This window comes from Sarcophilus harrisii, chromosome 1 (genome assembly GCF_902635505.1).
Source record: "Sarcophilus harrisii chromosome 1, mSarHar1.11, whole genome shotgun sequence".
Classification (NCBI taxonomy): Eukaryota; Metazoa; Chordata; class Mammalia; order Dasyuromorphia; family Dasyuridae; genus Sarcophilus; species Sarcophilus harrisii.
Window position 1 is genome coordinate 579,144,648 of NC_045426.1, and position 22,502 is coordinate 579,167,149.

At 34.7% G+C, this 22,502-nt stretch overlaps 2 protein-coding genes across 3 annotated transcripts in view; one reads left to right on the forward strand and one right to left on the reverse strand.

Moving 5' to 3' along the window:
- Nucleotides 1–2,650: 2,650 nt before the first annotated feature.
- On the reverse strand, nucleotides 2,651–19,988 carry LOC100913235 (2-iminobutanoate/2-iminopropanoate deaminase). 2 transcript variants are annotated; one of them, XM_031947029.1, is made up of 7 exons: nucleotides 19,781–19,988; nucleotides 19,252–19,296; nucleotides 11,737–11,842; nucleotides 11,104–11,158; nucleotides 8,975–9,043; nucleotides 4,431–4,486; nucleotides 2,651–3,382 (listed from the first exon to the last, which is right to left on the reverse strand). In XM_031947029.1, the coding sequence occupies exons 1-7, from the start codon at nucleotides 19,843–19,845 to the stop codon at nucleotides 3,326–3,328; spliced, it is 453 nt and encodes a 150-aa protein (XP_031802889.1). In that variant the 5' UTR covers nucleotides 19,846–19,988; the 3' UTR covers nucleotides 2,651–3,325. The 2 variants fall into 2 exon arrangements, with proteins under 2 accessions (XP_031802889.1, XP_031802890.1); XM_031947030.1 differs by lacking the exon at nucleotides 19,252–19,296 and having other exon boundaries at nucleotides 19,781–19,985.
- Nucleotides 19,989–20,084: 96 nt separating this feature from the next.
- The window catches only part of POP1 (POP1 homolog, ribonuclease P/MRP subunit), a 30,074-nt gene continuing 27,656 nt past the window's right edge, over nucleotides 20,085–22,502 (forward strand). The window contains exons 1-2 of the mRNA XM_031947028.1: nucleotides 20,085–20,199; nucleotides 21,104–21,157. The gene's annotated coding sequence lies outside the window, so the exon portion shown is untranslated. The remainder of the gene's footprint in view (nucleotides 20,200–21,103; nucleotides 21,158–22,502) is intronic.

Genomic DNA, 22,502 nt, shown 5'->3' on the forward strand with positions numbered 1-22,502 from the left:
GACTGCTCAAAAAAGAAGTGAAAACACCATAAAAAGGAGATGGTCACACCCTGCCTGACATCTGAAGAAGGGAGATGAAAACACCAAAGGAAATGGGAAACCAAATCAGATTAGTGGGTTTCTAAAGAGGCTCATTTGAAATAGGTATACATAAATCCATCAATATGGGAGGCATTACACATAATTATATAAATTACATAAGCACATAGCAATATAACACAGGCTAGTAGTAATGTAACAAATAACATGAATCAACATGAGAATTTATACATGTCCATAAGTCCTAGAAATAGTCCCAAAGGAATCCATTATCCATTAGTTCATGTGCCAGGAACCCAATAATTCCTGCAAGCTTTAAAGTACTGCAATAGTCTCATCAACAATTTTTCAACTCAAGGAATCCAATGATTTCTGTTGGTTTTTGTTCTTAGGTTTTCTCCTTTGTTTCCAGATTTTTCTTTTTCTGTTTCTTTCTGAAGGACAAGGCGAATACGACTCATTGGCACCTATCTGATTCCTTCTCTATCTGTAGGAACACAAGCAAACCCTCTCTCCCAGGCAGTTAACTATCTAATTCCCTTCTATTTACCACTTTTGGGATTTCTCCTCATCATTTAGCAATTACATTGGAGCTGTTTACACTGGACACTGCCCTGTTGGGTTAAAAAGCTTGTATTCTCCCCAACTGTAATCTCTTTGTGTCATGTGATTACTTTTAGGCTGATTGATCACATCAGAGTCCTGACCTAAAGACTCTTTGGCTGTAACCTCAGCTGCAATCATGCTCCACCTGTCTTTTGATTGATATCTTGGAGCTGGGCTCCGCCTCTCATTTCTCTGGGTCAATCTACATGACTACTATGGAAATGTTTTATATAATTGCACATGTATAACCTACATCTAATTGTTTACCATTTCAAGGAGGGAGGCAGTGAGAGATTGACAGAATTTGGAACTCAAAATTGTAAATAAAAATGTTAACTTTTTTTAAAAAAAAGGTTGAAAAAATTCAAGTTTATCTTTGAAATGTGAATCTTTCCCTTTCAGCAATTATACATTCCTTTTTTTTTTTTCTGATATAATTAGAAACTTTTAATATTATGAAAATTTTTTCTAGTCCTCAGCAGTCATTTTTTAAATACCAGGAACCTGTGCTTCAGGGATATAATAAATCAACAACTAGAATGTCTCTTTATGTTAGTATGATTGGCAGCAGTACTTATCAATGCATCCTTGAATATTTTCAGTCTAGGTCCTCTCTCTTTTGATATTCTTTAATTTGAGCAATTTAGCTTTCAAGGGTTTAAGTTAATTATCATCTCTACCCTGATAACTGCCAGATTTATATATGAAGCCCTATTCCCTCTTTTGAGCTTCAGGTCCACATCACTAGCTATGCCTTGGAAATTTTGAACCAGATGTCCCAAATACATAGCAAATTCAACATTTTGAAAACAATTCATTATCTTTCCCTAAAACATATCTGTGTCCCAAACTTCCCTGGTTATTTTGAGGTTACCACCATCATCATTTTAATCACCCAAGTTTACAACTTCAGCATCATCCCATCTTATTCTCATGTTCAGTCATTGCAGTCATGTCTTTTTTGTGACCCATTTGGAGTTTTCTTACCAAAATACTGAATATATTTGTCATCCTTTTCTAACTCATTTTACAGTTGAAAAAATTGATGCAAACAGGGTTAAGTGACTTGCTTAAGTACACACTGCAAATAAGGATCTTGAAGCCACATTTGAACTCAGATCTTCCTGACTCTGTGCCCTGCCACCTAACTGCCCTAACATATCTTAATTATTTTATCTCAACACCCTCCATTCCAGTCCATTCTCCACACAGCTGTCCAAGTGGTTTCCTAAACTATAGGTCTAATTAGGTCACTACCCTGATCAATAAACTCTAGTGGTTCCCTCTTACCTCTACAATAAAATATGAATTCCTGTTTGACATTAAAAAACCTTTCATAACCTGACTCCAACCTACTTTATTAACCTTATTACATATCACTCCCTCTCTTGCACAATATCGTCTAGCCAAATGGGTCTTCATTTGTATTATGTAGGTTTCCCTTACATAACACTTCTATCTCCTGGTTTTGTGCTTTTGGCAATCTCTCATACCTGAAATTCACCCCCTTTTCAACTCTCAGATTCCATAAGCTTCCTTCAAGGCCCAGCTAGGGTCCCACCTTTATGAAGTCTTTCCATGTATTCCTACTTATTAGCACTTTCTTTCCCCAAATTATCTTGTATATACCTATATAGATATATATTCTTCCCCAACTATATTGTAAGCTCCTTGAGGGCAAAGACTGTTCTGTTTCCATCTTTTTTATCCCCAACATTTTGGGACACATAGGTATTTAATATAAAATATCTGTTGATTGATAACGCTTTATTCTCTGCTAGTTCTTAAATTTTCTGCCTTCTATTTATCTTGATAGCTTCTATTATCCATATGGAAAGAAACACTCCAGTTATTTGGCTTTTAAAATCATTGGCATAGTATCATTATATATTTGGTAAATAGTATGGATGATGAAAAAATCTTACAGAAGCCTTTAATAGCAAAATTCTGTTTCATAATAATGATATTTCTAAAATGAATGTTACCACACAAAAAATGTACATGCTTTCATTTTATTTCCATTAGAAAAAATACATTTTGTCATTTAGAAATTTTTGGTCCATTAATTTCTTTCTTTGTAACTTTTTTTCTTTTCATTAATTTCTGCCACACCCTTTGGAATTTCAATGAGACCAACAGTGGAAATTCTCTAAAAAGAAGTTGATGGTCTTTTGAGGGAAATGACATTTTTAAATCCTTAGCATTACATGCAATTAATTGAAAGAATGTATAAAATGATTTTTTGCTTAATTTTTTTTTATAAAATTAATTATAAGAACATCAGTCAATTATTTCTCAGATTATGTATTTAGTAGAAATTAATTCCAGACATGTTATTTTTTCTCCTTTCAGATATAAAACAATTCCAGAATTCCTGGAGAAAAGCTTTTGCCTGCATTTCTTCCTACTCTTTGCTTTTATTTAATTTTGTAGAGAAATACCATAATTTCCATACCCTACTTTTCACTTTCAGTAGTATGGCTGTATGTATTGTGTTTTCCGGCAAATCTTTTAGTTTGCATTCATTTTCACTCATTATGTCATTTCCAGAATGCCAAGTCCTCCACAACATTTCATTAAGGCTCATAATTTTCACATTAATTTCCAGAATTAGAAGTAACAACAATCATTTATCCTAACCAAATCTAATTGGCAAAACAGTAGAGGGCATGAATTATAGTCAGGATTTCATAGGAAGTCCTGCAACAGCTATGGCTTCAATTTCAACACGCCCTCCCTGTGGGAAAAATAACAAAACAATTTATAGGTAATTATGTACTAGTGAATAAGGTTAATATTTAAAAACAAAACAAAACAAAACACGTTATTCAAGTATTCTTAATGTGTCACAAAAGGAAAGCAGTAAAACTATGAATAGAAAATAAATGTTAAATTGTAGATGGTTTTAAGTAAATCCACTGAAAAGAACATTCTTATAGGGAAATGAAATTGTGATTCTAGGCACAGAAAAAAAAGCAACCAGAACATAACCATGTAAAAATACATCCAGACTGACAGATGTAAGAGTAAATGTACTCTAAAAATCAAAGATACATAAAAAAATGAAAGCTCTTAGGAGTGAGATTATATCTATTATATTTGTATAGCACTTTTATGCAAACACAGTTTACTATTTTAGGTTTAAGTGATTGTTCTGGTGCCAGTTGTCATTAATTAGAAGATACCATATTAAAATTAAAATAATACTTTGAAATATCAAATATCTCATTTGTTCTTCACAACCAACTGAGACAGGTATTGTCATTCCTATAAAGAGTAAGATACAGCAGCTCTCAACCTTTTTGGTTTAAGGAACCCTTAAAAAGAACTCTTAAATACTGAGCCCCCCAAAGAGCTTTTGTTTTTTTTTGGTTAAATTTAGTGATATTTATCATACTAGAAATGAAAATGTCTTAATTTTTAACCTCACAAATACCCTGAAAGGCTTTCAGGGCCCTGGACCACACTCTTGAGAACTACTAGTTCAGAAAATATGGGAATAATGGGAATATTCATATGACAATAATTCTCTAAGACTTAAGATGCAGAGAAGGTGCTGAAATGTCTTGGTAGAGAGGCATTTTACTCCCCCAACAGTTCCCTATATCCTTGAAATCAAGTCCAGCCCTCTCTATGTGTGTTATATATCTTCAGCTAGGTAACACATTCCCACAATGGGCATGAATTGTCCTTCTCTTTTAAATTTTCCAGTAATGCTAGTTGAACATTCAAATATAATGTAGAAATTAATATCTAAAATCATGTGTTATCTTAAAATAACTTACTTTGGGCAAAGCAGCAACCTGGTAAGCAGCTCTGGCTGGAAAACTACTTTTGAAATCTGGATTAAAAACAATTATAAAAAACATCTCTATGGCATATTGTTTAAGAAAAAAAATCAGTTAAATATCAAGAATCTTATTAAGTATATCACAGGAAAAATAAGACTTATTTTCAAATATATAACTTACATTATACAAAATACTTTACATAATGATTACTGTAATTCAATATTTTTTTTACTAAAAATTCAATTTTTTTTGATCAATCTCTTGATCAAAAATGATTTTGTGATTTTTGAACTCGGGGATTTTTTTTTTTTTTAATGAAACTGAACTTTGATTTTGACATTCTTTCCCTTCTCTCCTTCAAAAAAAGAGTTCCTACTATATACAAGACATTTTGCTGGATACTCTGGAATACAGTGGTCAATCAGGCATTGTTCTTTTCCTTAAGGAGTTTATAGTTTAATGAAGGGACATAAGACATATACATAAGTAACTGTAATACAAGGCATAAAGTTTAAAAATAACACCCTGACCTCTTAGTTTCTTCAACTTTAGCTTCAATATCTTATTTTTCTATCCCACTTCAGTTATAGACAACCACAGTAACAATTCATGGAACCACACATCACCTCCCAAGATGCTTAACTTTGAAATTCTACTCTTTCAGCAAGTACTAGCTTTAAAAAAAACAAACAAACAAAAATATCTTTCTCATTTTAAACTTAACCTTTGCCTGTGAAGTGAGCTTTGATCCCTTGACTTCTCCCTATTTTTTTAATCTTATCTCTACTTTGGCTTCACTTGTTCACTTGTACACCCTATGGTGTTCAACTTTTAATATTTCACTAGTCACTACTCTATAATCCCTTGATCCCTTTGTAACTTGTATCATTAAATTTTTCTGTTCCCTCCTTAGAATATTGAACAACATTAGAAACTGGTCTAATTTCATCCATTAAATTCACAAATTCAGCTGGGCTTGTTAAACAATTTTTACTAACAGTGACAGTATTATAATTAATTTTCAATTAACTTTTCTCTTTTGCTCCTGTCTTATCCGCTAATCAACCTGTTAAAGTGGATATTCTCTAAGAGTATAACTTCAGCTTTCTTTTTCAGGATGTTTTTTATTAGCAATCTCACTTACTCAGTATCTCTAAGCAGATGACTTCTAACTCTATATGTCAAATCTTAAGTACTCTTCTGAGTTCCAGATCCATTTTTAGTAAGTATCCCTTAATACTGCAAACTCAGTAAGTCTTACTGACCACTGTATCTTCCAATAGAATGTAAGCTCCTTAAAGATAAGAATTGTCTTTTTTTTTTTTTTTTTTTTGACTTATATTTACAGCCCCAGTGGTTAGCAGAATATGGCACATAGAAAGAACTTGAACATTTGTTTCCTTCCTTCTAATATTAAGGAGATGTCAATATATAATTATTTCTCCAACACAAATTTGAAGATATATCTTAGAGGCAATTAGAAGGTTTTTTGTGGTATTTACAATACTGAAATAATTATTATCAAAAAAAGAATTAACTTTATTTGGTATGTTCAAATGAGTTAAAACAGGAATTAAAAAGAATTAAGATATTTAGGGAGAATGAAGTTTATGCCACCTATTTCCAAGCAAGATAAAGTCCCTATTTATGTTGTGTAGGTTGTAGAATTTTTCTCCCAAATTACACTATAAAAATCTACTCTTTCTATGGTATACCACCCTTTCCTTGATCTTAGTGACTTCTAGCTTACTATTAAATTCTTAACATTTTCAGTGGATTTTTGATCTTATGTAATTGAGATTCTGATGAGGTTAGTGAAGGGCAGAGAGTTGTGGGAACCCTTTCTGGTTAGCACAGGTCCAACATGAAAGAATTCACAAACCCAAAAAGTTAGACTGGTAAAAAGATGTTTATTGGCACTGAGAAGTTAGCTTTTGCTAGGAGGCTGACTTCCTCAGTGGCAAGGTTCTGACAGGGAAGTAAAGGTCTAGCAGAGAAATCCTGGCAGAGGGAGATAAAGAGGGGTGTTAGCACTGAGAAGAGGGTGAGAGAAGGGTTCCTTGACAAGGAGTGGTCCCGCTTTATAAGCCCCAAAATTGCTCTTTAAATAGGAAATCTGAGGTTGAATTTTCAATGGAAAGAAATTACTTCCAACGTTGTCATTGCCCCTAGGACTAGATTTCTGGTTGAATGAGACCACTTACTGGGAGTGGTCCTGAATCAATTTTCAGCTTAATAGATATATCAGGTCCAGATCTCCAGCTAAATGAGACTATTTAAATTTGGGCTAAGTAGGAGTGGTCCTAGACTCAACTCAACAGAGGGTGTAACTTTTCCCACCAAGATAACAGAATGGAACCACTTTATTTTGATTCCCTGAGGCTGGCCTGTCCCAGAGGAGAGTTTCTCAGAGTTCAAGGAGAGTTTCTCAAGAATTCCCCTCCAAAGTCAGAGGACAGCTTCAGGGTTCCCCCCCATCATTTCCCCCCTTTCAAACAGTAATTCCCCAAATTCATTTGCGTTACCAAAGGGGCAAAGATCTCTTCTGTAATTGCTTCGAGCTGGCAAGGGTCATAGAGATGTCCCCAAGTTCACTTGGGGCCAAATGATGAGGTTAGTACAGGGCAGAGAGTTGTGGAAATCCCCTTTTCGTCAACGTAGGTCCTTCGTGAAAGAATTCATTAACCAAAAGAGTTTTAGGTGGCACTAATGGAAGTTTATTGTTGGTGTCAAAGTTCTATTAGGGAAATGGTGGCTGCCACTGAGAAGAGAATGCCTTCTCAGTGGGCAGGGTCCTGCCAGGCAGCTATATCAAGGGCTTTGGACATTCTGCAAGGAATGAGTTTAGAAATTGCTCTTTAAAAAGGAATCTTGACACTCAGGCTTCAGGTTGAAAAGAAAGTCAAAGTCCTCAGGCCTAGATGGTCTAAGTCTCCCAAAAGAATTTGAATGGGGTTCTGGCTATCAGGCTACAAATGGGGGTGATCTGCCTTAGAAAGGGCCAGCCAAGAGGATATGCTCTCATAGAGTCTCTGGAGTCTGAGGGTGAGGAATCAAGGGAACAGAGTTTCAGAGTGATAATTTTAAAGGGAACACAGTTTCACACCCCCTTCATCTCCACTGGTACAGATGGTAACCTGTCCATGCCTTCTTATTCTATTTCCCCTGTAGGTATTCTACAAGGGATACATCAGATATGTATCTGTACATACATATGTACAGAGGTCTTTTTCTAGGCATTTTTATATTTACACTCTGATTATTTGTTATCCCTTGCTCTTGTCAATGACAAGCTCATACTACTTGCCAAGTAGTATTTCTTTCATAATATATACCTTATATCATTTCTTGGATCAATACTGCCAACTGGCTATAGCCAATTTTTGCTTACCATATCTCTCTCCAGTGACCTTTAGATCACTGCCACTTTGATTCTTCAGAGATTGTAGTATTTCAAGATTCACATTCATAAGAGTTTCTCCAGGAGAACATATGGATTTAATTAAAAAAAAAAAAAACTTTTCCTACTGGAAAGTGGCTTGGGATCATTAAAAGTAGTACCACATAGTTTCTCTAAATATAAACCAGAGTGCTTCCTTCTCATAGTTAATTCTGCATCCAATATATTTTCCACATGCAGTGTCTATTACCAGTCTATGTACTTATATACTAATTCAATGATTTAGCTATCCAATGCATTTCATAGGCATCATTCATCAATTTAGTTTTTCCTATGTGGATGGTTAGAATGATGTCTTGAATAATTATGAAATTCAATGAGAAATCCCTGTAATGTCAAAGGCTTTAATGCAATCAGCATCATATCATTTGCAATGACTACCAGCTATAGGTCCTCAAACTTCTATATGGAAATCTTCCATACAGATCCTTGTGCCCATCAAAATGAAAATGTCAAACACCTTTGAGGAGGATACATCTGCCTATTTTATAACTTGTTTGATATTAATAATTAGAGGACTATTGAATGAGTTATCACTGAAATTATACATACACAAAGAAATCTCGAATATCTTAATATATTCATGAGACACTTCTTGTTGGAGAAACTTTCTAAGACTACATTTTTTTCCTATCAAACCAACTGTATTTATATTCATTTATATAATCAACAATTATAACAGTCTATGTTCTTGGGTATTTTTAAAAAATAATACTGAAATTATGAACATTAAGCTTGCTGGAGAGAACTGTTTGCAAAAACTTGCATGTTCTCTTCTTAATTTTCATTGAGGATACCCTTAACATACATACACACACACACACACACACACACACATTTATACACACACACATAACATACACACACACACACACACATATAAATATAATTTTTAAAAGAATTTATCAAGATAAAAGAGTCATAGTTTGGTATTGATAGTAGTTAACAATAGTCTCCTGATTGTCTTTTGGGGGCCATATATTAACTGTGCTAAACACATCTTAGTCAATAAATGTTAACAAGTGAACATAATCCATTGCTGTACTTCATGTAAAAGAGAAATAAACAAGTTACTTACACTGTTTGTAGATTTCATTAACAGCATTAAAGTCATTTATGTCAGCCAGCAAAACAGTTGTCTTTACCACTAGAAAACATAGTTATTATGAGATAGTTAATCTAACCCCAAATTTATTTTGGAAACAAAATAAGATTTTGTGCCCTTTTTATATTGAAATATGAATAGACTATACATTAAAAAGCAATATTATTATTTTATATTTACATATAGAGAAAATGATATATAAAGAAAAAAGCAAAGTCCAATAACAGCACCTGGTTAAAAAAATCTCAGACAGGGAACTTAATATTTTGTGAGGAAGCCATTTTCTTTTATGAAGTTCTAATTGTTAGGAAATTCTTTTAGCATGTGAATTTATTCTTATATATTTTCAGGGTGATACTGTATTACATTTTTGGAGAAAACAATGCCATTACTTTTCTTATATTCCCTTACTTTTAGGCAGGAAGGTATGGCAGCTAATTAAGACTATATCTGGAACATACATAAGTCCACCATGAAATCAGATAGTTTTCTGAGTATCTGAGTTTGATCCAGAGCACTATAAGTTAGCCGGAAAGAAGGTGGCTCCAAAGAGAAACTGTAGCTTGAGAGAACAGTTTAGAAAGTTTAAATATCACCTAGTCTGAAAGTAGGTGCCATTTATATCCACTTTTAATTAGCTTACCCTGGTGTTTTAATATTAAATTTGTATCATCTTTCTAAACAAACTCTAGAAACCTATTCTTGTCACCTGAAATTAATGATATTTGGAATAGAAAGAAAGGAGGCAATAAGCAGAAAAAGAGGGAAACACAATAAAAGACTAAGTGGTACAACAAAACAGAAACAAGAAAGCTTAGAGTACAGTTCAAGTTCCTGAGATTCACTATTTAGGATCAGTAATACTTTAGAAAGAAGAAAAGTAAAAGCCTTTAATCTGCAAAAGTCCTTTAGATCATTACCAAGGTGGACTGGAATCCCCAGAGGTAGATCTAAGATCAGTAATGTCTAAAACTAGATCTTTCTTTCTTTTTTTTTTTATTTAATAGCCTTTTATTTACAGGATTTATACATGGGTAACTTTACAGCATTAACAATTGCCAAACCTCTTGTTCCAATTTTTCACCTCTTACCCCCCCCCCCCCCCCCCTAGATGGCAGGATGACCAGTAGATGTTAAATATATTAAAATATAAATTAGATACACAATAAGTATACATGACCAAAACGTTATTTTGCTGTACAAAAAGAATCAGACTCTGAAATATTGTACAATTAGCTTGTGAAGGAAATCAAAAATGCAGGTGTGCATAAATATAGGGATTGGGAATTCAATGTAATGGTTTTTAGTCATCTCCCAGGGTTCTTTTTCTGGGTATAGCTAGTTCAGTTCATTACTGCTCCATTAGAAATGATTTGGTTGATCTCGTTGCTGAGGATGGCCTGATCCATCAGAACTGGTCATCATCTAGTATTGTTGTTGAAGTATATAATGATCTCCTGGTCCTGCTCATTTCACTCAGCATCAGTTCGTGTAAGTCTCTCCAGGCCTTTCTGAAATCATCCTGTTGGTCATTTCTTACAGAACAGTAATATTCCATAATTTTCATATACCACAATTTATTCAGCCATTCTCCAACTGATGGATATCCATTCAGTTTCCAGTTTCTAGCCACTACAAAAAGGGCTGCCACAAACATTCGTGCACATACAGGTCCCTTTCCCTTCTTTATAATCTCTTTGGGATATAATCCCAGTAGTAACACTGCTGGATCAAAGGGTATGCACAGTTTGATAACTTTTTGAGCATAGTTCCAAACTACTCTCCAAAATGGTTGGACCCGTTCACAACTCCACCAACAATGCATCAATGTCCCAGTTTTCCCGCATCCCCTCCAACAATCATCATTATTTTTTCCTGTCATCTTAGCCAATCTAACAGGTGTGTAGTAGTATCTTAGAGTTGTCTTAATTTGCATTTCTCTGATTAATAATGACTTGGAACATCTTTTCATATGACTAGAAATAGTAAAACTAGATCTTTCAATAGTTATTCGGTCTCCCCATATACATAACTCCTAGTTTTCTGCTCTGGAAGCACAAATCTAATTGTTATTCCATACTTATAAAGTGATATTAACTCACCATTAGTGTAATCACAGCCACCAGCTTTCAGAATTTCCCCTATGTTTATAAGTGCCTGTAATACAAGGGAGAAAGGTTTAAGGCATTGATAGCATACATAAGTTATTATTAACTTAAATCTATGATCTTTTATTAACCTGTCATTCAAGGACTTTATATGGTATTTAGTCTGAACTTCAGACTCTTTCCAGCCCACCTTTTTGCAAATGGTTATGGGCATTCCATTTAATAGCTTACTGTAAACCAATGAGAAGTAACATCCTTTTATGTTTTGTTAGATGTTTGGAGTTCTGTACTGAACCAGTCTCTAAAAATTTTTACTATACTCAGTAAATTCTCACTAGACCTTGAGTCATTTCTTTGATGATATGCTGCTCTGAACTCTATATAAGCTAGTTTTTAGATAGACATCCACATCCATCACTCACAGTTTTCCCTGACTGTTGACCTGACACAACTTGGTCTCTTCTGGCATAGCACTGAGAACTCAGAATCACTTTCTTGACATGAAGAACAGGTCTTTAGTAAAAGCCAACATTAGCTGAGAATACTTAAGATTATATCAGTGAGACTGATTCTGAATTGCTCAATATTAAAAAGAAAAAGAAAAATCAAATGTAAAAAATCACTTACCTGTTTTGCCTCTTCTGCCACCCCTCCTGATACAAGTTGTCCACTTGCAGGATCCATGCCTAACTGTCCTGAGATATACATGGTTTTGTCTACCAGTACTGCTTGACTGTAATGAAAATGATCAAGTATTATACTTTAAATCAAATTCTGAAAGCTTACTAAATAAATGTATAGTTTTCACCACAAAGTGATACTCATTATATTCTTAATGTATTATTGTGTCTCCCTCCCCCCCCCCAAAAGTTGAAGATAAATTGTTATTTATAACTATTTGGAACAAAGATTGGAATGGCTAATGAACTTTCAATTAACAGAACATTCCATTTTTGTGTTTTTAATAATAAGAATGCTGGAGATTCATAATTAATAAAAAAGCTATAATAATATAAGAAAAGCTATGGGTAAAAAAGAAAAAAACTATGTTAATATCTTTTGAACAGTTACAAAAATTTAAAGTATCCCTACATTTTGAGATAAATTTCATGGTTGCTTGCATAGTTAAACCAAGAAGAGAAAATCCTGATATCATATTGCATCTGTTTCTGAAATCAGGTACATAAGCAATTTAATAGACCTATTAGTTTGAACTCGTTTTATTCAGAATATTCTTATTTCCTTTTTCTGATCTTGTTATGAGCAAAAGAATCTCTCTAGCAGATATCCTATGGTTTATAGCACAAGTATTTGAAAACAAAAATTGGTGTGATTAAAAAATACTTAGGAAGCTTAGGAAGAGAGTTAATTATAACCTGTTTATTACAAAAATGAACATCTCTTCATGACTCACCTTGGCCTACAAATAGATAACTGTTAACCTGTTAATTTGTAAACTTTTCTAAGGTTGAACACCATCAGAAAGAGCTAATATTTACCAAATGTCTCTTACGTGTCCTGCAGAGTACTATGTTACTTTAAATCCTATGTAAAAGAATAGTTAAATCTTATGCTAAATGTAATTTAGTCAGGTATGTTTCTATCCTCCATACTTTATTTTTTTTTTTAAAGTCTTTTGACACAATGATATACTAGAAAGAATATTAGATTTGGAATGAGAGTAATGTGGATTTAAATCTTGGCTCTGCTATGAATACAGCAATTTTGTTTCTCGGTGCTTCAGTTTCCTTATATGTAAAATGAGGAATTAGATAATATTATTTCAAAAATTTCTTCTCCATTTTTTTTTTTTGTTGGGGAAACATTTCGGAAGTTTGCCAGTGCTTAATTATAAGAGCTCTATGAAAATGGTGAATTAATAGGATATTGGATGAACTATTCCAAGACTACAGGCAATTGTGACCAACCAGAAATATATTCTTTCAGCTCAAGACCATTTCCAAAAACAATTCATTAAAATTGTTAGTAATTTTAAAAGTTTTAACACCAAAATAACCACTTACACACAGTTAGAAATCAATAACTAATGCAACAATAGTAAGTTGTTGCACTCTTTCAGATTTATTTCAGATTTTCTGAAAAGTGTGGATTGGTTAATTTGTGACAACACCCTCTCCATTCTATGCCAAGGCCAGAATGTTCATTCAACACATTTGGCCTTTTCCTGCACAGGCAGTCCTGAGCTGGGACACAACATAACCAGAATACAAATATAAACTAAAAAGAATTTTCTTTTTTTAATGATTTTTTAAAATTAAAGCTTTTTAATTTTTCAAAACATATGCATGGATAATTTTTCAACATTAACTTTTGCAAAACCTCATTTTTCAATTTTTCCCTAAACCTTCCTCCCATCCCTTCCCCTACATGGCAAGTAATCTAATATATGTTAAACACATGGCAAAAATATGTTAAATCCAATATATGTATACATAATTATATAATTATCTTGCTGCACAAGAAAAATCAAATAAAAAAAGGAAAAAAGTGAGAAAGAAAACAAAATACAAACAACAAGAAAAAGAGTGAAAATACTATGTTGTGATCCACACTCAGTTGCCACAGTTCTCTCTCTGGGTTAATATCCTAATTCTGGCTGCAGGTAGACTGTGTCTTGCATTTTTGTACCCAATGCAAGGCAATCCAATGTTCATCATTGTTTCATCCATTCACTATGCAACTTCTTTCCACTTTATTCTTTTCCATTTTATCATTTAGAACTTCCCACTTAATTTAGTCAATTATGCAACAGTTGCATGGGGAACAAGGGAAGATGATAAATTTTACCCATAAAATAAGAACTCATGCCAATAAAATCAGAGCTATACCAAAGTCAGTACTTCATTATTTCTAACACTAAGGAATACAATGCCTAGATTTCATTCTATAAAGAAGCATTCCTTGAGCTAATCATCTTTTTTATTATTATGTGATATTTTTATATCACATTTATATACTATACATTTTAAAGATGGTAAACTTAACAGATCATTAGGAATTTTCTTTCAAAGATTCTTTTCCTAACATTTATAAGTATCAGCCTATTACTCTTGTATAGGATTCCTAATTTAGTCACACTGAAAGCTTAATATTTTTATTTTCCCATTTTGGTAGAATATCTTGAGTCTCCAATCTCATGGAGAAATTTCATCCTGTCACTAGAGCAGACAAAGTACTGGATAGGGAACCCTACAGGATGATAATGAAAATAAATTGACAACATCAAAAATAGATACATAATCCATACATCATTTCCAGAGTTATAGTAGATTAACAATGATGAATCAATGAAAATCAATGAGTAAGAAGACAATGCTTAAAATTTATTCCACAATATTTAATGTGAAAGTTGAGCATATCAGTTATATGGAATATGCTTCTTTGAATGTTGAATACATACCACAAGTCAATTTTGCAAAGACAGAGCAGGAAAAGGGATAGCAGCAAGTTTTTCAGTGAAATACTAAAAGTCCTATCAGCAGAATTCTCTACATGAGACTGATGACATTCAGAAGGTTTTATATAAATAGCATAGTGGTAGGAATGGTAATTATGTTATGTCCAAAAAATAGACTTCAAGCTATAGAGCAACTGATTCAATAAGCCAGCATTTATTGTGTCTATTATGGGCTAGGCAATGATGATAATTAGGTAATAAAGTAGATCTGAGATATCTCAAATATATTTACTTCAGTGCTATTGTGAGAATTCTTTTACACAGAATACAAAGAGATAAGACAACTGCAGTGTATTCATTAAAATGCAAAACACTCGACTAGTAGATGATGAATCTTTACAATTTGACTATATTTTATACCAGTGACTATGGAAATTTAGGCAAGGTTACTATTCACTAATTAGGCAAAGAGGAGGTATGCTTATTACAGAGCAGGTCAATTAGAGCAGGTAGTTGATTTAGATTCTGGAAGGATACTTCTTGTTGTTCATCCTTCATTTGAAAAAGGACCAATGATATCCTAGGGTGATGTTTTGACTTGCTTGAGAATTGGATTTACGTTCTACCATGTTTAACATATATCGGACTACTTTTCATCTGGGGAAGAGAGGGAAAAATTGGAACACAAGGTTCTGCAAGGTTTAATGTTGAAGAATTATCCATGCTTATGTTTTGAAAAATACATACCTGCACCATACCTACACCAGGGTGTAGCCAGAGTATATGCTACAGCTTCTTGGAACCACAGGTGAAAATTGGGTGACAGGTAGATGCTAAAGGTGGAAGAAAAGCCCTGAAAAGAGCTCAATCCAACCAGAAGTGCTAGTCTTCCCTGAAAACCTTATTAGAAAGCAAGTGCTCATCACTTGTTACAAAGTAAATAAAGTATTGTTGTTAGAATAGCCATTCACATGACCAAAAAAGTAACAGCTTCTTAAGCTGGACAAATTACATAGTACCATAAAATAAAATTTCAACAACATATAAGCTTGGTTTTCTAGGCAGGCAATTTGATATTTTAAAAGGTATGTAAATGAGTCCTTTGAGACCTCTAGCTCTTCTTTTACCTTTAACTTACTTTATGACTTTGGGCAAATCATTTAATTTCTTTAAATGTTTTCCCATCTTTGAGATGAGAAAAAATATTTGCCCCACCTTTCCCATTAGATTTATTCCAAAAATCACTGGCATTTGTGAGACTCCTTTAAAAAGTGTTGGTTGAATGTCATGTTAAGTACCTAGCATAATGTCTGGCATAAACCAGGCCCTTAACGTTTGTTGACCTAGGTGTTCATGTTAAATTACCAATCACACTTTTTGAAGCAATTCAGCATAGTATAATAGCATTATTCTACCCTCCATTTTTGTTTGTATGTAGGAAATGGGGTGGGTGAGAAGGTATTTTAGTGAGCTCACTTTCACAAGACAACCAGCTGCAGACATTTCCAGAGAACTGATATGGCTGTATGTAGTTTGATTTCGTTTCTCATTGACAGCTATTTGATTAAGACCTAGGACCAAATCTTAATACTTTTAAAAAAGATGTTTTAATCTCCATTTTATAAAATTTACATGTACTGATGCAGAAACAGTAAATAGAAGATAAACTCAGAAGGAAGTAATAGCGGTAGGAAATAGGCTTCTTGCTTTAAGTGACTTTTGATCTAAATCTGTAAGGAAGTCAGGGAAAAGTGAAAGGGGGATGTGGAGGAAGGATATGGAAACCCACCCACTATTTTGGAGATAATAAAACAGGCTGAGAGAGTCCAGTAACCATACAGCTAGTAATTAAATATGGCAGCATTTGCTAGGGTCTTCCTGACTCTAAGCTTAGCCCTCAACTACATCACTGTAAGTCAGGTTGAGGATGGTCAGGGGAGCCAAAGTAAAAGAAGAGCTATAAAGAATACTAAGTAAGCCAGCATTGCTGGATCATGGTGAAGAGGAATAATACAACAGTGAAACTCAAAAAAATTGGGAGTTGGTTAATAATTGACTTGAACAAGTAACTTCAAGTGTCTCAGAAGTGAATCAGTGCTTTAGTAGTCTATCAAGTCTGTAAGAATAAACATAAATTGTTAGTTCTTGGTCACCACATATAGGTGCATTTGAATTATTTTTCTTATATGCAATATATCAATGTAGTGGATCATATCCCAAACCCAAATTCTCTAACAAAGTTTTTGGAATTAGATTAAGCTCCAAAATATAACATAGTACCCAGTTTCTTAAACTGTGGTTTGCAACCCCATATGGGGTCTCCTAACAATGTAGGGATCACAAAATTATAATTTATTATCAGTAAATGCTTGATTTCTATATCTATTTTATATATACCTATACAACCAAAGTCATATGAAAATTTCTCAGGTGAAAAGAGGCTGTGGTAAGAAGCCCTGATATAGTAAACATGAGATGACATGAAAGAGGAATACGGGTGACAAAAGAACCCAGTCCAGGATTCCATATGAAACAGTGACTTGACAACTTGTTTTGAAATTTGCAATATACTCTTAAAAAAAAATTTAAGAATGAATATTGGCTGGTGTAATCTGATAAATATGGTAATAGTTAAGTGATTTCTATCAATGAGATAACATTAAAGCATGCTTCGATCAGATTTACCTTATTACCTAATTATCATCATTGCTTGGCGAATAGTAGACAATAAATGCTGGCTTAATGAATCAGTTGCTTCATAGCTTGAAGTTTATTTTTCTGATATGACCATGTAATGTAAAACATGTAAAGCATTATATTAATGCTAGCTATTTATGTATACACTTATGCATATGTCAAAAGATTCATTAAAGCAGTATGGATACTCCTTCCATTAAAGAAAATCAGTGCTGCCTTAACATCTTAGTGGTTTCATAAATTTCAGTGACCAACTGAAAATTCAATCGTTTGTGGTTAGCAACTCCTGGTGATAAGAACAATAATTATAATACTTGATTTATCACTACATATCATATATGTATACATACATACAAAAATCAGTACATTTATATATACATACATACAAAAATCAGTACATTATACATACATACAAAAATCAGTACATTATACATACATACAAAAATCAGTACATTTATACATACATACAAAATCAGTACATGTATACATACATACAAATACACATACATACATACAAAAATCAGTACATTTATACATACATACAAATATATATACATACATACGAAAATCAGTACATTCATACATACATACAAATACATATACATACATACAAAAATCAGTACATGTATACACACATACAAATATATATACATACAAAAATCAGTACATGTATACACACATACAAATATATATACATACAAAAATCAGTACATTCATACATACATACAAATACATATACATACATACATACAAAAATCAGTACATTCATACATACATACAAATACATATACATACATACAAAAATCAGTACATGTATACACACATACAAATATATATACATACATACAAAAATCAGTACATTCATACATACAAATACATATACATACAAAAATCAGTACATTCATACATACATACAAATACATACAAAAATCAGTACATTCATACATACATACAAATACATATACATACATACAAAAATCAGCACATTTACACATATATACAAATACATACATACAAAAATCAGTACATTCATACATACATACAAATACATACATACAAAAATCAGTACATTCATACATACATACAAATACATACAAAAATCAGTACATTCATACATACATACAAATACATATACATACATACAAAAATCAGTACATTCATACATACATACAAATACATATACATACATACAAAAATCAGCACATTTACACATATATACAAATACATACATACAAAAATCAGTACATTTATACATACATACACATACATATACATACATACAAAAATCAGTACATTTATAGATAACTGTCAATATATATAATTATTTATAGATAATTATAGATTAAAGATTTGTAAGAGTGAGACCACATATCTGCAAGTTTTTAAAACTTTTAAGATGTCTAGCACAGTCCCTCATATTGAGCCTCATACTCAGGCATTTAAGATTTGTTAAAGGATAAATTCTTTAATTCTTCTTTGAAAAACAAAAAAAAAAAAAATTTTTTTTATTTTTCTACTACATTTACTAGCTTGTCACCTGCAGCAGTTTTCCCTCAGTTTGCAAAGAACTGTTGTGGGTGTGAGTTGGAAAAGTCTAGGGCAAACTCCAAGGAGTTCTGATTCAAAAAAGATTTCTGGGAATCTGTGAACTTGTATGGAGAAAAAAAAAATCACATCTTTTTACCACATTAAACTCTAAGTAAAATTCAGCATTTCTTTTAATTATTTAAAAAAACATATTACTCTAAGAAAGGTTTCAGCACACTGACAAAAAGGTCTTTGACACGCAAAAGAGATGAAGAGCCCTTGGCTTAAAAAGAGATACAAAAAGGAAAGTAGGTCAAAGTTTATACTTGGACTTGAGGAAATACTCAGATTGGGTTTCTGGTTCCTACACTTATTTACTATGTTCCTCGTGGCAAGTTCCTTTCCGGCCTCAGTTTTCATGTGTGTCAATGAGGGTGCCTCTCATCCAGGATGCTTTTTAAGTCACCTGTTAGCCCTAACGCTCTATGAATGTGAATTACCTAATAAGTCGCTCCGGTCGCTTCCCTGGCGCGCCAGGCTCACCTCTGCCACGGACTCCCCGGATGAGGGAAGAGAAGGGGTATTTATTAGCCACCTACTGTGTACCCTGCACGCAGTTTTACAGTCATATTTCATGATCTTATTTAAGTGACCTTGAAGCGGAACAATCCAGGGTGGTGATTTGGTGATACTAGAGTAAGAAATAGGAGTATTATTAGCACCTTTTTTTTTTTTTCTCAGTGCACGAAACTCATTAACAGCGTGTAAAATCCTTTAATATAATTAGGTTTTCCAGAGACGAAGCCTTCTTATTGGTCAATTGTTAATTAAATAATTAGTATTCAATAGAGCCACTTTTTGCTCGTTATCGAGCAGATTTGAAATTGTTCTTTGTACCTTATGCCGAAACCCGAGCCACGTCCCCGAGAGAGGGTCTCAGACTTCTCCTCGGGAGAATGGGCCAGACGGCTTCCAAAGTCTCCTTCAGCCCGAACGGCTCCTAGAGCCCATTCCTACCCGCGCCGTTACCTGTAGGGCCCGATTGCGCCTGGCGCTTTCGCCGTGCTGATCACTTTCTTAATCAGGGACGACATGGCTGGTTTCTGTCTTCCGCGGCTTCTTCCCGGGGAAATAGGCACGAAAACTAAATAAGACTAACTTCAGGCGCTTCTACTTCTTCAGACCAGCCCACCTGCAAGACGACGTTCGGCCAAAAGAACCCGCCTCCCAGGCGGAGTCTCTCTCTCTCTCTCTCTCTCTCTCTCTCTCTCTCTCTCTGGGCATTCTGGGAGTTGTAGTTTCCCCGGGAAAGAGCAGCCACGTGAAGAAGGCGTTCTATCGGCGCATGCGCTCTCCGGCGTACCTGCTGTGCACGCTGCTGGGGAGGCGCCGGCTGGAAGGACCGTACCTGCCGCACTTGGGCCCGTCTTCGGGGACTCTGGGACTAGGTAGGTCTTGGGTCCGGCGGTCGGGAAGGGCGAAGAGCACGCGGGGGCGGCCTCTCGGGTTCTGGATTCGAGAGTGCCCGTCCCAGCCCCCGGCGTCCCCCCCCCCCTCCCCCCCCGCCCCAGAGTCGCTCCGGTCGCTTCCCTGGCGTGCCAGGCTCACCTCTGCCGCTGACTGCCCGGGGGAGGGAGAGGGGGGCATTTATTAGACACCTACTGTGTACCCTGCACGCAGTTTTACAGCCATATGTTACGATCTTATTTAAGTAACCTTGAAACCCTCCCATAAGCCCAGGAGCCGGAATGAGAAAGGTCACTGGCTGTCCCCCTGAGGACTGAACCAGCCCCGAGGCCCGTGGCTCTCCCCCTCCCCCTCAGCGGGCCTCCGGAGCCCCTCCCCCAGACTGCCTCAGTTTCCTCAGCTTAGCCCCTGCCCTAATCATTATAATAATGCTAATTAGTCCCCGTGGCCTGAATCGGAACTTCCGGGCTGGGCCCCACGCCATCAGCGGAGAACTGGCGGAGCATCCCCAGCATCCTCCCGCTCTACTTCTGCACCCCCCCTAATTCTCGTGCCTTCCGTTTCCCAATATTCCCCGTCTATCCTGCTTGTTTGTCTTCCCCCCCTTTTGGCACTTACACCGGCGTTTAGAAGGGTGCAGTAAATATGTATTAATGGACTGATTCTGTCCACCCCCTCTGGACTAGTCCGCGGCTCTCAAACTCACCCGCAGACACCGCCCATCCTCCCCAGCGATGTCCGCTGATCCGCACCGAGGCGGTCCCAACAGTAGCCAGCACTTATATAATGTTTTAAGGTTACAAAGCACTTTACAAATATTCTCTCATTTGATGTTTGATGCAACAACTTTGACAGTTGGGGGCAATTATTATTCCCATTTTACAGATGAGAAAACGGAGACAGACCTGCTAAGGTGAAGGGCCCGGACTTCCATAACAAGTAAGTATCTTGAAGCCAGATTGGAACACACATTTTTTTGTCTTTATTGACCAGCTTTCTTTCCATTTTACATTCAGCTGCAATATACCCTCCCCTTCCCTTGGACAGCAAGTCACCCAATATTCTATGAACATTCTATACATTAGAATTATATATTTATATGCAATATATAAATAAATATATATCTATTATATATTTGGGATACAGAGCTAGTAGGGGTATTGGTGGGTCATTGGGAAGGCCCAGTTTAAAGCACTTTGGACATAGTTCCAAATTATTTTTGCAGAACATTTATAAAATGCTAATAATATGAAAACTATTCCTCACTCAAAAAAAAAAACTAGAAAAGAAAATGAAAAAAGTTTTTGGAAATTCAGTTTTATTTTCAATACCAGATTTTTTTTCTTCTTCCCACCCACTGAGAAGTCGAGGAAGACAGAAAGCCCGTTACAAATATGAAGCTGTGAAAAGCAAATTTCCTCATTAGTTATATTCCAAAAGCAAAAAATTGCTCCAATTTGGATTCATTTTGCCAGTTTTCTTTCTGGGGTGGACCGCATTTTTAATTATGAATCTTTTAGAAGTATAGTGACTAATTTTGTTAGTCAGAGTTGCTAAGTTTTTGTCTTTACAATATTGCTGTTGCTTTGTAAATTGTGTTAGTTCTGCCCACTTCATATTGTATCAGTTCATACCAGTCTTCCCAGTTTTTTTCTAACGTTATCCCCTTCATTTCTTAAAGCATAATGATATTACCTCATAATTATATATCAACTTGTTTAGTCTTTCTTCAGCATCGCCTCAGTTTGCATTTGTTTGCCACCACAAAACAGAATGTCTATAAACTTTTTTTATTTAATAGCCTTTTATTTACAGGTTATATGCATGGGTAACTTTACAGCATTAACAATTGCCAAACCTCTTGTTCCAATTTTTCACCCCTTCCCCCCACTCCCTTCCCCAGATGGCAGGATGACCATTAGATGTATAAACATTTTTTTTATTTGTAGTGTTTTTTTTTTTAATGTTACTTTTATTTTCAAATATATGCAACGATGGGTTCAACATTCACCCTTGCAAAATCTTATGTTCCAAATTTTTGCTCTCTCCTTTCCCCCCATCCTTTCCCCTAGACAGCAAGTAATCCAATATAAACATTCTAATACATATAGGTTCTTTTCCTCTTTTTTTTTTTTTTTTTTTTTTTTAAATCTCTTTGGGATACAAACCTACTAGGGGTATTACTGGGTCAGAGGGTATATGTAGTTCCAAATTGTTCTGTAGAATTGTTGAACTAGTTCACAACTCTACTAACAGTGCATTAGTGTTCTTGTTTTCCTGCATT